The 14543-nt window shown below is 43.7% G+C and overlaps 1 protein-coding gene across 1 annotated transcript in view; it reads right to left on the bottom strand.

Moving 5' to 3' along the window:
- The window catches only part of gabbr2 (gamma-aminobutyric acid (GABA) B receptor, 2), a gene marked incomplete at its 3' end in the record, with an annotated part of 169916 nt that overhangs the window by 39752 nt on the left and 115621 nt on the right, over positions 1-14543 (bottom strand). Inside the window, exons 11-13 of the mRNA XM_084563825.1 lie at positions 13931-14063; positions 12760-12867; positions 9635-9757 (exon numbers count right to left, since the gene is read on the bottom strand). Of these exons, the coding sequence (XP_084419951.1) occupies positions 9635-9757; positions 12760-12867; positions 13931-14063 (364 nt within the window). The remainder of the gene's footprint in view (positions 1-9634; positions 9758-12759; positions 12868-13930; positions 14064-14543) is intronic.

The following is a 14543-nucleotide window of genomic DNA, read 5'->3' as shown; positions in this document are numbered from 1 at the left end:
GAGGAGAGCAAAAGAGAGGTGCGGGTAATGTTGGAGGTCAGGGATAATTTAGTGTGTTTGCGCTTGTTTTGTTACAGAGAAAGACAGATATACAGGTAGGCGAGAGGAGGGAGGGAGGGAGGGAGAAATCACACAGCACGTAGAGACGGAGAGAAAGCGAAAGGAGGCAAACGCTGCCACCCAATTCCATTTTCGACAGATTCACTTGAACAGGCTCAGTCATGCACAACCACATGTCCAATTTACCAGCCAGAGTGTCAACAAATACCGCGCCTCTGAAGCAGTCCTTAGAGCGCTTACCCGCATGATTCAATGATAACGCTGTCAGCTTACACATCCTGTACACTGTTGTCCCTCACAGACAAGTCAAATACCAGCGCACTGGCAGAGCATGAGAAAACCATACTGGGCAAATATTCTCCACGAAAATGATGAAATCCTCTGCAAACTAAAACTTCTGTTGGCTAGATATTCAGGTTTCCCCTCGTCCTCCCCTCCCGAGATAGGCAGAGGCAGAGAGCTAGACACAGTAAGACACCTCAGACATGAAAATGCTTTCAAACTTTTAAGAATTTCACTTGCATATATGCCATTGAACTATTGCTGAGATTGAATGCCGGACTACACCAATCAGGCGTAACATTATGACCACCTGCCTAACACTGTATAGTCTCCCTTGAGCCTACAAAACAGTTTTGACTCCTCAGAGAATGGACATGGGTCTTCTGAGGGTGTCCTGTGGTGTCTGGCAACAGAATGTTGTTAGTGGGACCTTTGGCTCTTATTGGTTGAGAGGAGGGGCCTCTGTGGATCAGGCTTGTTCCAGTGCATCCCACAGATCAGTTTGGGATCTAGTGAATTTGGAAGCCAGGTCAACACCTTGTGCTGTTTTTCATGTTTCTTTGACTTGTTCAATCCTTAATGGCCATAGCCAGGAGTGTCATTGCTATGGGTTGGGGATGCCTGGTCTGGTCTAGGTGGGTGCTACATGTCTAAGTAACATCCACACCAATGCCAGGTCCAAAAGTTTCCCTGCAGAACACTGAATTGTCACAGGAAGGTCAGTGTTATTTACTTCTCCAGTCAGATATGGTCATAATGTTATGTCTGATTGGTGTATATTTAAATCATCTGCGTTATTTAAATCATATATTTAAACACAGGAGGCAGGACTGCACCAGTACTTACAAAAACAACTGCAGCTTCAGTTTTCATCTGTTCATAATGCAGCAACTTTTATGTAGGTTGTTGGATGGTGGAGGCCATTTGACAATCCTCACCGCTGCTGGCTGGGACATGTAAAAACGGGCAAAACTATAAACAGGAGCGGGTATCCCCAAGGTAAAACCTGCGACACACTTATATGGGATACCTTGGAGGGTCTAAAAATAACAGGTCAATGTCAAAGGCGCCATGCTGGATTCCGCCCCGCACAAAAGTACAACTCTGCCCCGTGCAAAACTTTCAGAAACGGGTACAAGAAAATGAGTCTGACATGAACGTGAAGGTTATGTATTCACATCAGCAAGACGGTCATTACAGCTGAGCCTATTTGAATAGTTAACAATGCAGAGCAACATGTTACTCCGCTGCATTTACTACAATACATCGCACACCGTGACAATACCTTAATATAAATGTAACAATGCGAAACCATCCGTTTGGGATAGGCGAGCTCTTAGAGGCTCACAAAGCCATACAAATCACCAAGAATGTGTGAGGTCTATGTACTCTTCCCTTTTGTTCTCTCCCTCCCATTCTTGCTCCCTCCAGAGGTGGTCGATGAGAAGAGGCCTAGGTGGGTGGTGGTTATCCCTTAATGACCCAGTTTACTTTGAAAAGGCATTGATCTCAACCAGTGCTTTACTTAACGCTAACAAAGGAGCCTCAAAGCCCATCATAGCACCATCTTAGAACTGTTAGAGCTGCACGGATAATGCTGCAGATGACACTGCTCCTCGTTCTTTTGAATAAATACTTTACGATTCTCAGCATTCGACGAAAACACGTCTTTGTCTCTGTCGCTGGGAATGTGATTAACACCGGATAAATCTCTGCATAATCTGAGATAAAATGGAAAAGACTGAGGTGAATTTAATTTCTAAACGCCACTTTCCCAAAGAATGCTATTTTCAGAATCGAAAGCCAGCTGGATTAAATGGAATGTAAACAGGAATCTCCTCTCCACTCGCTTTCACCGAGCAAGCCGATAGTGAAACAGGAGCGCCGTGTCCTTCAGATGCCATTCACACAATCAACAGCTGACTGGATCGTGTGTGAGCGCGCAGGAGGAAGGAGAGGGGCAACACTGTAGGTGGTGACTGTGTGCGTGGCTGTGTAAGTCCAGTGTTAAAGGATCATGAGGGGGGATTTGCATTTTAGTTGTAAGTAATGTATATTTTACATTACTGTTAAGAATTTTGAAATACACCCAAGATTTATTGGTTGCAGCATCCACTAGGTTCTGTTGGCTTTGCTATAGCAGCACAATTAAGTTGCTATAGATAAGTAATCACCTTGGTGTAATGTGTAAACCCCCAACTGTGACTGGTGTCATTTCATTTCTGAATGAACCTGACCTTTCAATCTTTTTCCATACTGGTGCATTCAGGTGCTCGTTCAGATGCCTGTGGGATATACTAGGATCAGAAACTGAACAGCGTCACCGCAGTTAAGAGCTATGTTGTGGCAAAGCACAAATATCGCCTTGGTCTTCTTGCATTTAAAATGTGTTTTTATTTTTTAGTCTTGGCAGACATTCCCTGATAAATGAGCAGCCAGCAGGAAGAGGTTTCATCAATAAATCTTCAACAATCTTCCATGCGAATCCAAGCTCATTATGATTGATCAACAATTTTAAGTACATTTATAATCTGATGACTTATGTGTATATGTATATGTTTGAAACCTCAAACCGATCAGCCACAACATTATGACCACTGACAGGAGAAGTGAATAACATTGACCATCTTGTGACAGCACAATGTTCTGCTGGGAAACTTTTGGACGTAGCACCCACCTAGACGAGACCAGACACCCCCACCTCATAGCAATGATACTCCTTGATGGCAGCAGCCATCCCCAGCAGGATGCAGCCTGACACAGGCACACACACAAAAAAACATGAAAAACAGCACAAGGTGTTGACCTGGCCTCCAAATTCACTAGATGAAACTGATCAAGTATCTGTGGGATGCACTGAAACAAGCCTGATCCACAGAAACCTCTTCCCTCAACCCATAGGACTCACAAGCCCCCTCTAACAACATTTTGTTGCCAGACACCACAGGACACCCTCAGAAGGCCCATGTCCATTCTCTGATGAGTCACAACTGTTTTGGAGGCACAAGGGAGACCTACACAATATTAAGAAGGTAGTTATAATGTTATGCCTGATCGGTGTATGTATACATACAGCCTGGCTGACCTTGACCCACACAGGATCCCAGAGGAGCTGGACACACATTGAACTTTGCAGGCACATGTCTCACTCCCTCTGGCCACATTTTCCCCAGCCTGCCCTATTAACCCCAAATTGTGGCCGAAATCATAACAGATGTCAAAAATTCCTCCCTTTGACGAGGTGCAATTGGAAAACTGAGCAGAAAAAAACAGTGCGAGAAAAACAAACACTGGGATAAAGAGAGACAGAGAGAAAGAGGAAAAATAAAGGGAATATTTCAAGCAGGCCGCAGCATCGTCCTGTTACAAATTTGTCTTTTGATTTTCTCTGCTTTTTCAGTCCTCCCCCAGGAGCTGGTAGCACAATTGTGACAGTGAAATGTGGACGAGGGGAATGAAATGGATAGATGACGAAGAGGGAGAGGAAGAGACTGAGACAGCTCCAAAGCAAGCAAACAGACAAGGAACATTGAATAAAGGACGGTGAATGAATGAATGTGAGAAAACCTCATACCTGTGGGAGCTGGAGAGAGTGCGTTAGCATGTCGGTGAGAGGACTCAGCCAAATGTAACCAAGTGAGAAAAGGTAGGCGGACAGAAAAGGCAGGTGAAAGAAAGGTAAGTTTTATTTCTTTTCTTTAAAGTAATGAATATTCGTGTATCAATTAACCGCCCACGCTTAAAATAAATTTTAATCACTCAGCCTAACCCTTTATAGCACACAGGGGTTTATAGATGCAGGACAAGAGTGAAAAGTGAAAAGCTTCAAGTGGCAGGCGGTAGCACTGCATGCATTCAGCACAAACTGCCAGGACTATTGTACACGGTGACACTAAAAAGTGGAGTCACGTTGATAACAGGTGTCCGCTGTCAAATTGGTCTGATGTAATTATTAATAGAAATGACAACAGATGCAAAAGCTGGCCTCCTCATCTGTTGCCTGCAGCATGCCCGTTGTCTACGCCGGCTTTTTGTCTTTTCAGAAACCACGTTCACAACAATGTGCTTTTATACCTCCAACTTTCCAAATAACATATTTAAATATTCTAAGAACAGATGGTGTTTTACAGCCTTTTGGAAAGACAAAAACAAAACGTGTGTAATCTAAGCAGTCAGAACACTTTAGATGTATTTTAATGGCAAAAGAAAAAAAAAAAAAAAAACAGAACAAAACAAAAAAAACAGCCGCCTCACATCTGACCACACGTTATGTTATGACCAGCTAATGGAGACCTTAACACTGCCCTTTAATCCCTGGTTAGATTAATGCCTCACCTCTTGGCCATAGCATACGGTCCTTGTCTCCATTCCCTCTGCTAATAATAATACAGGCTCACATTCAAGCAAATCACCATCATCTCATCACTGCATAAAGACGAGCATTTCCACATTAAATGCAAGTAGTGAGTCATGCTTTGGCTTGGCACCCCAATGATATGATTGTGGGAACAGATGAGTGCATTTTCAAAGGATAAAACTCCTCCTCCCGCTCCCCTTTCTCTCTCTCTCTCTCTCTCTCTCTCTCTCTCTCTCTCTCTCTCTCTCTCTCTCTCTCTCTCCCCCTTGCCTGACTGCATACAGGTGGGGGCAGCAGAGGCAGGAAAGCAGAGGCAACTCTCTGAGAGCTCCTAAACTTCTACGCATGAGTGTGTTTATACACCTTTTCTGCTCTGATCAGTCATTGACAATCTATCAGTGCACGTTTCTATATTGACACTTTTAATCTTCTCCGCACGTGTCACCATGCCGAAGTGGGTGTCACAACCCGTTATTTTTGTCTCATGAATCAACAGCGCTGCTCTCTGCGTTATGGATGTCAGGAACCATGGCCGTTGCCATGGTGATGCCACACTGCAATATTCTTTTGCAGCCCGCCCGCCTGCCCGCCGAAGCTTGCAGCAGCTTCCAAGCTGGGAAAAAAATAAAAAAGGAGGGAGGGGAAGAAAGAGGAGACACGAGGAGAGACCAGAGTAGAGGGGGTCTGCCGCAGGATCAACCAGAATGCTAATCGTCCGTTCTCGACAGTTTGTCCTTCATTATGCAGGAGACAATACCCAGGACCACGAGAGAGGACATTAATACGTTCGTAAACACACATTCGTATGTACATATGTACATACATGTATAAACATATCCATGGATGAGTGGGCACACTACACGGATACATACGATATGAAGGCTAAAACCTGTACGACGTATAAGCATGAGCACGTGTGCCTCGACACTCGTGTGTGCACTGACACTAATACATGTGTCAGTGAAGCGTGTCTTAATCTGACTTCAGCCAGAAGTCCTCCTGCTAGAACATCCACACCATTAACAAATGCTCAATTATTAACGAGCCACCAAATGGATCTAATTGCTCACTGCAGTCCAAGCTTTCCATTTGCATTCCCTGGATGTTCCCAGTGCAGCCAGAATGATTCCTGCCTTTAATAAGCTCTCCGGGAAAGAAAGACACCGATATGGTGAATATTCCCTGTGCCGGTATGATTTAGGGGTCAGTCAATAAAGGACAGCTGCAACTACCATCTCAGCCAGTTTACCCTTAATCTCAGCAATGTTTTTTTTTAATTAAATTCAGCAGATAAGGTTGTTTTCATGTACAGCACATACTGAAGAACACATCAGAGTCCACACTTGGTTTAAAGAGGCTGGGGACAATGTCAAGGTCACAAGTCATTTCTTCTGAAAGCGTATCATCTGCATATTGTAATTAGAACTGAAGGCTTGAAGTGCAGCCATAAAATAAGACTCCGGGGTCACTCTTCTCTGGATTGAGAGGCTCAAAGACTCAACTCTGGCCCTTCTTTACTTTTATTTGGAAAGCTATTAAATCAGTCACGTTTTATGAAGCATTCCGCAAGGATCTATTGTCAGCCTCTTCAGTTTCATCTTCTTGTTAATGCTAATAAAGGATGCAAAGGGGAATGGCCTAGTTTTGCTAATGTTGGCTCATTAGCTTAGTTTGCTGGATTCAGACAAGTGGGATTACCCTCGTAGGATTGACTGTGTCCGTGTTTCCATTGGGTAAGTCTTGGTTGTCCTGTACGTCATGAGCAAGATCATTTTACCCACGATCTCAACTAGAGGCTCTAATTACTGCGTATCTAAATGGAAAGGACCATTTCTACTACCACTACCATTCCCTTAAACAATATATAAGATCCTCTGTTGTCCCCTGAGTCAAAGTGTAGCCCTCCTGAGAGATGGTTCAAACCACAAATTCGATACACTAGGTAGTGCTGTGGCAGATGAATAACACTGCATTGTCATACTGCATACCCTCGGGTACACCAGGTAGATACAGCTTTGTGAACCCAAGGTCAACTCCCGATTCTCCACAGTGGAGAAATGCAAGGAGGGAGTCGGGGGGGGGGGATCCTGACAAAGATGGAGAGAGAGAGACGATAAGAGAGGGGAAAAAAGGAAAAAGTCAACAGACAGAGGGAAGTCTCAGGGGGATGTTGGCCTAGCATGATGTGATGGCTTTCAGGAAACAGGGTAACTAATGGTCTTTCTCCTTGCACCAATTACCATTAGTCAGTCAGAGCTGGTCTCACTGGCTCCTTAGCCTCATGAAGTCCATCCACCATGGACCCATTCCACATCCCCACAACCAATCACCCCATTTTCACTTAAGTAGATCAAAGCAGTCAGATTACTACCAACTACAGTGGGTAGTTGGAAGAAAACGTAATGATCCAGCAAATCTAATTTGACTAATTTGTTGGGCAACATTTTTTTTTCTGGATCTTCAACACGACACCTGTTGTGCCAACAAAGCAGCCTCATTAAACTGAATGGGGTGGATGTTGTAATTAATGCAGTGCTTATGTCAGTACGAACCTAATTCTCCTCTGTCTACGGTTTTAGTGCAATATATTTATTTGTTTCCACCTCCCTGCACTATTTATTACCATAAATACAGTGTTGGGCTGGATGTGGTATCAGTTTTTAGCCTCTCTTTCCCCTTGTTATCCCCTCTCTGGGTATTTGGGTTGCCTTCTGGTTTCTGGTCCCACCTGACAGGCTTGGAGGCCCCCGGACGCAGAGGAGCTCCAGGCTGTCTCTCCCCCAGTTGAGTCCCAAGGGTTCACTGCTACTGGTACTGGAAATCTGGCAGGCTGGGCAGGCATGTGGAGCCTACGCCTCAGCCCAGGCATGCAGATCCACAACCCCAGGGGGAATGCAGACTCCCACACCGAGTGGTTTATATATTCACAACACTCCCCTGGCCAGGGGCTTAGACTCTGAGAATACTCCATGAGGACACGACTGCACACACTGACAACATTCACAAATGAATATGTTAAGCAAGGCTTTGCTTCAGCCTTCAGGCAGGCTTAAATATATAAGTGGCTATCATCACAAAGGAAATACGGTTTTGTCTAGCGTTGTACAAAAGTGCTCAGCATACCTTCACAGTGCACCAAATGGAGCACAAGAATGTAGCGATATATCATACATTTCTTCCTCAGAGATCTCCCACAGGAATCTTTTCATCAAGCGCTAAGAGAGAGCAAAAACCTGACCCACACTATTTATCACTTCACAAGACTTTAATTGAAGATATAAAAAAAAGTCTAAACCGGGTGCAGGGCAGCAACCGACGCCCTTACGTCCCCCGCAGGACCTCAGCAACGAGCAAGCAAACAACAAGAAAATCCATTCAGCATGATCAAAAGAAGTTTCCATAAAAATCTACCAATAGATCCTGCCTTTCACTGCACTGACCCACTAATAACCTCTGTTTAGCAGAAGGGTCAATGAGGCTCCAGCGAATGCCATCAATTTCTGAGGACTGTGGGCCCTTGGGAGGCAGTTAGCCGTCTCGTGACCTACATGCAGGAGTCTAAGGGACTTGAAAGACAACTCATTAGAGGGAATCTCTACTTAGTAGTATCTATGGTCTTTAAATTCAGGAGATTTCATCTCAGCTGCAGAGAAATAACTCCTCCTGCTTGTCAGCTGTAAGCAGAAACAGTAAAGCAAACATAAGCTCCCGTGTTCCACTGAGTTATCTGCCCGCGCAGTAATCCTGTTATTACTTCGGCGGTGAAATGGACGTGTCCAATCAACATGTTAATTTGACGTATGTGATTATCTGCCTTCTCATTAATTTTTTGTCACCCATTTTTCGTTTCGCACACTGTGAACAGATGTACTTTGATAGATTTAGAACCACAGCTGCTGTGCATGTCATTACTTTTACAATTACACATAGTAAACCTTGACACCTGTCCAAATTCGTCTTCTCTGCACCAGATCAGTAACCCATTTACCATTGGACGATTTAAGCCTCCTTTGGTCGCTGACGCATGTCCATCATTTTGTGTAACAACCTAACAGACTGAGGACTTCGGCAGCGTCTGTGTGGCACCAGCAATTTTACAGAAAGAGAAGATGTTCTCAAAAACAAAACTAAAAATATTCAAAGCTCTTGTAACATATGCAGCTCCATAACTTCTTTGACTCAAATATTTAACTCATAGCCCTTAAGCTCTGTGGTGGAGACACCAGTGTTAAGCTGTCCAGAGAGACAGATGTACTAAACAGTGAAGCCTTACTGCACACTATTTTACAAATATTCAACAGAAAAAAAAAAAAAAAACTCAGTCTGTCATTTTAACTAAAGTGACTAATACCTCTGGGTAAACAAATATGCAGTTAGGTCCTGCTAATTCACAGTCTGGGTTCCCTTAATATTGCTGTTGACAGTCATGTGCTAATATGTCATGCTTAAATGAAAACACTTCACACACCATCAGCCCGTGATGCCAAAGCTACAGTATGTTCATTTGAGCCAATTGGGCGCAAAGATAGACTAATCCTGTCCCAATATCAGTATATTCTTACCAGTCACAGTATAGAAGAGTTCATTTCTACTATTTTCACGCCACCTCTCCAGCAAAAGTGAACGTGATGCCAAGTGCCTCTTTTCCAATGGGCCTTGCCAATGTCTCCCATCCAAGCTGGCAAATGTCCGGCCATGGGCTGAGCACAGGAGGCAGCAATGGCTCACATCCTGACCCAAAAATAACAAGCACAACAAAGATGCTCGCGCTACAGCCTACGGCGGACATTTTGTTTGCCTAAACTCTGAACACACAGGCGTTTTTAACGAGGATCTCCCAGCTGAGGCGAGCCACATTGAATCAACATAAACAAAACCGTAATTGAGTGCAAGTTTAGACAAGATGGGGGGGAAAAACATCAAATGCGCACTGACCTCCAAGCTGTATTCTTCCACAGTCCTCCTAAGCGGGTCCACAATCTGCCAGCAGATGAGGATGCACAAGTCGATTAGCAGCATCCCGCCAACGATAATCAACAGCTTCTGGTCTTTTATGATCTAGAAGAGGAAGAGAAGATGTGCGTGTTAGCCTAATAGCACACACCTGCTAATGTTATGTAATAGCATGTGTGTCTGTGGAGCCATTTAAAACAACATTTCTTATTGACCACTGTAATTACGTGAACCAAGTGATTCTGATCCCGTCTCAGGACCCAAACCCCTGCTGCTTTCATTCTAACCCTCTAATCAGGGACTGATAACAATGCATTCAACTGCAATTAACCACCTACCAGGATAGGAAACCAGCCAAACCACGAGTCCAAAAGACCAATGCCTGGTTCAGAATTTTTATTTTTTTCACGCTGTCTGAACACGCTGTGTATTTAGCTTCACTGGCTCAGGGCTGACAACCGCTGGTGAATGTTTAGTTCTGTCAGCAAAGTGCCACCAGCAAGCCGCGATTTCATTGCCTTGCAGTGGGAGAATGCTGAAAAGATCCACCAAACAAAAGCCAACGCTGTCAACCACAAACGCTCCTCTTTTGTACCCTGAACTTTAGAAGGATGAAAGCCATGACCTGTTTGTGATCTTTATTTATTACAGCGTTTGACTGTACGGAACGGCCGATCAAAGGAAAGGTCAGGGAACACAGGCCGGGCTCCGTTTGGAGAGCATCACATAGCCCAGATGCAAGTCAGTGGTCTTGCTCAGGTCTCCATCCGCCAGTGGGCTCAGAAAGAGATGGGGACTGTTTTTTGATCTGCTGTCTTTTGATGGAACCAAGCAAATAGGCAGGACAAGAAAAAGGAGATTGCTGGTAGAAAAAAAAAAATGCATCGCTTCAGGACTGGTTACAGGAAGATACAAGCTGAACCAATGAAAAATGATGGACAACGATGAAAGCACCTGAATTTTTCACCTCTAGTATATTATTATGGAAAAACTGGCTTGTGAAATGAATTTCATGCTAACCAGCAAATACTGTAAAAACAATATGTGAGAATTTGGAGAAATTTACAAAGGGAGCTCTACACCACCATCTGCTAAACTGTGATACGTTACTCTGCCAAGTGAATCTGCTAGACAAACTACGTAATGAGTCTAAATTACCTGAAGTGTTATATTTTCTTCCTTCCCCCCAGTTATATTGGCACAGAGTGGGATACCAGTGTATTAGCCTTGAGTGAATTTGAATGAGAAAAAGTCTAATTAACTGAATTTGCACGAGCTCACAGAGGAATTATAATCTTCTACTGCTAAACAGATGCTATCTGCTGATCATGACATGAGGTTCGATACCAAGAAGTACGTGCAAAGCTTGTTTTGTTTTTGCCAAAGTACTGCAGACAAACTAATGTTATGATGACGCAATTGTGTGTGTGTGAGTTGATGGATGAGATGTGCACATGTGTCCAGCAAAATGTCACTAATGAGTACTTGGTAAATTACAGGCAGGCAGACAAGAGCCCGTGGCTGAGATGTTGTCATTTTTGTAAGTGTGTTTGTTTATCCGCGTGGGTTAGGAGAAGGAGGCCATTGAGCTTTTTAAGAAGTGAAGAAGTGACGGCTGCAGACCACCAAGTGGAACCCTTATCGAACTGGCCCTTGATTTACAGTCTCTGCACTCTGAGTGTATGGGGGGGGGGGGGAAGAAAGATTAAGGGTGGTAGAGAGAGATGCAGCTCCAGTCCTGTAATTTGCAGAAATGATGGCTAACACTTGCGTTTGTCCCTCTCCTGACAGCAGACATTGCAAGGCACCGACCGCAGCTATCACTCCGCCGAAGCCAAAGCACCTACATTCAATCAGCGTGGATAGAGTGGGATGGGTGTGCTGCACACAGACTGTGAACCGACAGAGAGTATCTTGAGGGTTAAGGGCTGAAATATGCAGTAGGGGAGTGAATGCGTCTTCTGAAGAAACATTTGTTTTGTCTCTGTTAGCAAAGGACTGAGGGTGAGAGGAGAGGGACTGAGCAGAAGTAATTGGCTGTGAAAGGTCAGGGCAATACAGAGGCGAAACTGTTTTGTTTTCCTCGAATGATCACTTTGAAAAACACAACAAACAGAAGAAATAAAAAGATATGTCCTGTGGCTGCATTTAAAACATGCTAATATATGTGTTGTGATCTTGTGTTGACCCAACCAGAGAACTGCAGTATAAACTCCAGCTTAAGTAAAGGTCTACCCTGACTTCTTGTCTTTTGAACTGTGATCTGGATTCATCATTTGTTATCTTTTCCCAGCTTTCACTTTCCTTTTCTCAGCGTCCAACCTACTTTCTTTGCCATCTGGGGCACGTTGTTTGTCTTGTCCCTTTCTCTGCCCTGCTTTGCCTAGCTCCTTCTGTCTCTTCACCCTCCCTTCTGCCACCACTTCCCTCCGACCCCTTCCACTCTTTGATCTCCTCCTTCCCTCTCTGCTTTCTTTCTCTCTCTGGCAGGCCACCCACATTTCCTCCAATATGCAACAGGGTGAGAGAGTGGGAGAGGAAGATGGGAAGGAGGCGGGGTGGGGGGAGGCTATAAATACAAAAAGGCCAAGCACAGTTACGTTCGGTGAGTTCAGCACCACTTTATATAACTGGGCCAGTGAAACCGATTGTGTCAGATGTTTAAAAAGCCATTTGTATTTCTAGATCACATGGAAGGCTCTAAAAGCAGGTGCCAGCTGCCAGTCTTTTTGCCGCGTTTGTTAAAAAAACACGAGTCTGAATACGATCACCCACACACCAGCGTTGGGCTTTCAAAAGCCACGTGAAGTCTCCCGGAAAAGACTGTCGGAAGTACATGTGCCAGTGGAGACGCTTGAGGTTATACTGACTAACTACTAGTACATCTATCAAGATGTGTATGGTTTAATGAAATCAAAACCAGATTTAACAATGACCATGAGTGGATGGATCCGTTATATGAATTCATTATATTAATGAAAAACCTCTCTCTCTATATATAAATAGTAAAATAAAAAGGAATAAAGACAACCCGAGGTATAAAAATAACCTTTAAAAAATTTGCTCTACATCAATATATATATACTGTACAAAAACATTTCCATTACCTTCTTCTTCATTTTCACATTCTTGAAGATGGCGTGCACCCTCCAGGTCTTGGCGAACATGGCGCCGAAAGCGGTCGTGTATCCGACAATGAGGATCCATGTCCGAACCTATTGGAACAACAGGAGCACACAGAACCATTGTCACGTCGTAAACTCGTGATCAAAGCTAAAAACAAGCATCAGATCTGATCTGATATGACGGGTATTTGCATTTTTTTTCTCCAGAAGTTCATTCAAAATAGCATTCTAAAGTGAAGCGTTCTAAAAATAAGAAGCTGTCACGTTTATTTTTCGTCTCCAAGAGCTCCGGTGGAACGTCCCGAACCACGGAGCTGTCACAATCCTGAGAGCATTTCATCGTAATGAAAGACAAAATGTTGACCTCTTACTTCTTTGACACAGAGGGCACCGCTGATGTGTTTTAAAAGCTTCAAATTTGAATATAACCAAGGAGAGCTTAATATAGCTGCAGAGTCTGTACGTGAGGGCACTTTTGGTCTTCGGAAATATTTGGTGTACGATTGCTGAGCATGATCCATATGTTTGTTTTTAAAGAAACAACTACACAGCTTGTTCTCAACAAGGCCGGCACATATTGGCCCGATGACGAGTGGATCGACCTTCGTGCTTCTGCAGTAATGAGCTCTGTTTTAGCTCCGGAGAGGAGCTTCACCAGGTGACAGCACCGCCTAACATTTGCATGTGGTGTGTGCGCGTGTATGCGTCAGTCTCTGAATCTGGGATGGTGGTATCTCAGTGGAAACCAGTTATCACTGTAATCAAAACACTTTAATTAATCTGGTATCTACATAGTCATGCTACCTGGGGGGAGACACTTAATGTGCTCTGTGCTAGCTAGAGACCTGCGTAGAGAGATTCAATCATCCTTCACTTGGTCACATAGCGCATGTGATTCGTCCTTCGGCAGTATTCTCCATATGTGAGCAAATTATACATATAATCAGATGGAATACAACGACTAATGTAACTGTGAATGTGTAATGAGGTTAAAAGTAAACGCTATGTGTTTTAGTCTAGTGGTTCTTTACATTTTTAGGAGTGCCACCTCCTTTAAATTCAATTGCACTGCTGCTACTGAATAAGGCAGGCACCAAACCACAGCTATCACTCATTGTTTTATTTATCAGAGGAAAGTACTGAGGGAACTCACAGTGCAGAGGGTCTCGAATTCTTTGTCAGAAACGAAACCTCCATCCAGACCGAACAGGAAGATGGAGGCGTAGGAGAGCATGCCTCCTAAGATGATCAGGTTGTTCATGTAGGGACTGGACATCTTGATTAGCCTTAGGGAGGGAAAATTAAAGATTAGAAAAGATTAAAATGGACGGCAGAATAAATCTGAATCTTGCACAGACAGGGAAATGTAAAGTGTATCTGTAGAAAGATAAAGGTTAATCATCATTATCATGCTTCAACACACTTTGATTCCAGTACAATTCAGTCTCCATAGACTCTTCTGTCCTTGCTCTTCACTGCTTATCTCTATAAACAGATATTTGCATATAAATTTGCAGAACGTGTAGGCTAGGGAGAAGGTACTGGAAGATCTCTGACTTCTCTGTGTTGTATAAGTAGTATTGACAAATTATGTTTGAACAAGCTTTGGTTGCATGCAGGTCTGTGTGGGGAGCAAAAGATGGCTGTGAAGGTTCTGAGTCATCCAGGTCCAAAAAAAAAAAAAAAGAAAAAGCTTAAAAAAGGGCAACTGCTCTGGTAGAGGAAATGGTCTATGTCAACTTGGAAAATAATTCTCTGAATTGGGA

This window comes from Chelon labrosus (genome assembly GCF_963514085.1).
Source record: "Chelon labrosus genome assembly, chromosome: 16".
NCBI lineage: Eukaryota > Metazoa > Chordata > Actinopteri > Mugiliformes > Mugilidae > Chelon > Chelon labrosus.
Note: the sequence above shows the minus strand (reverse complement) of the source record. Positions and strands in the feature narration are given on the sequence as shown.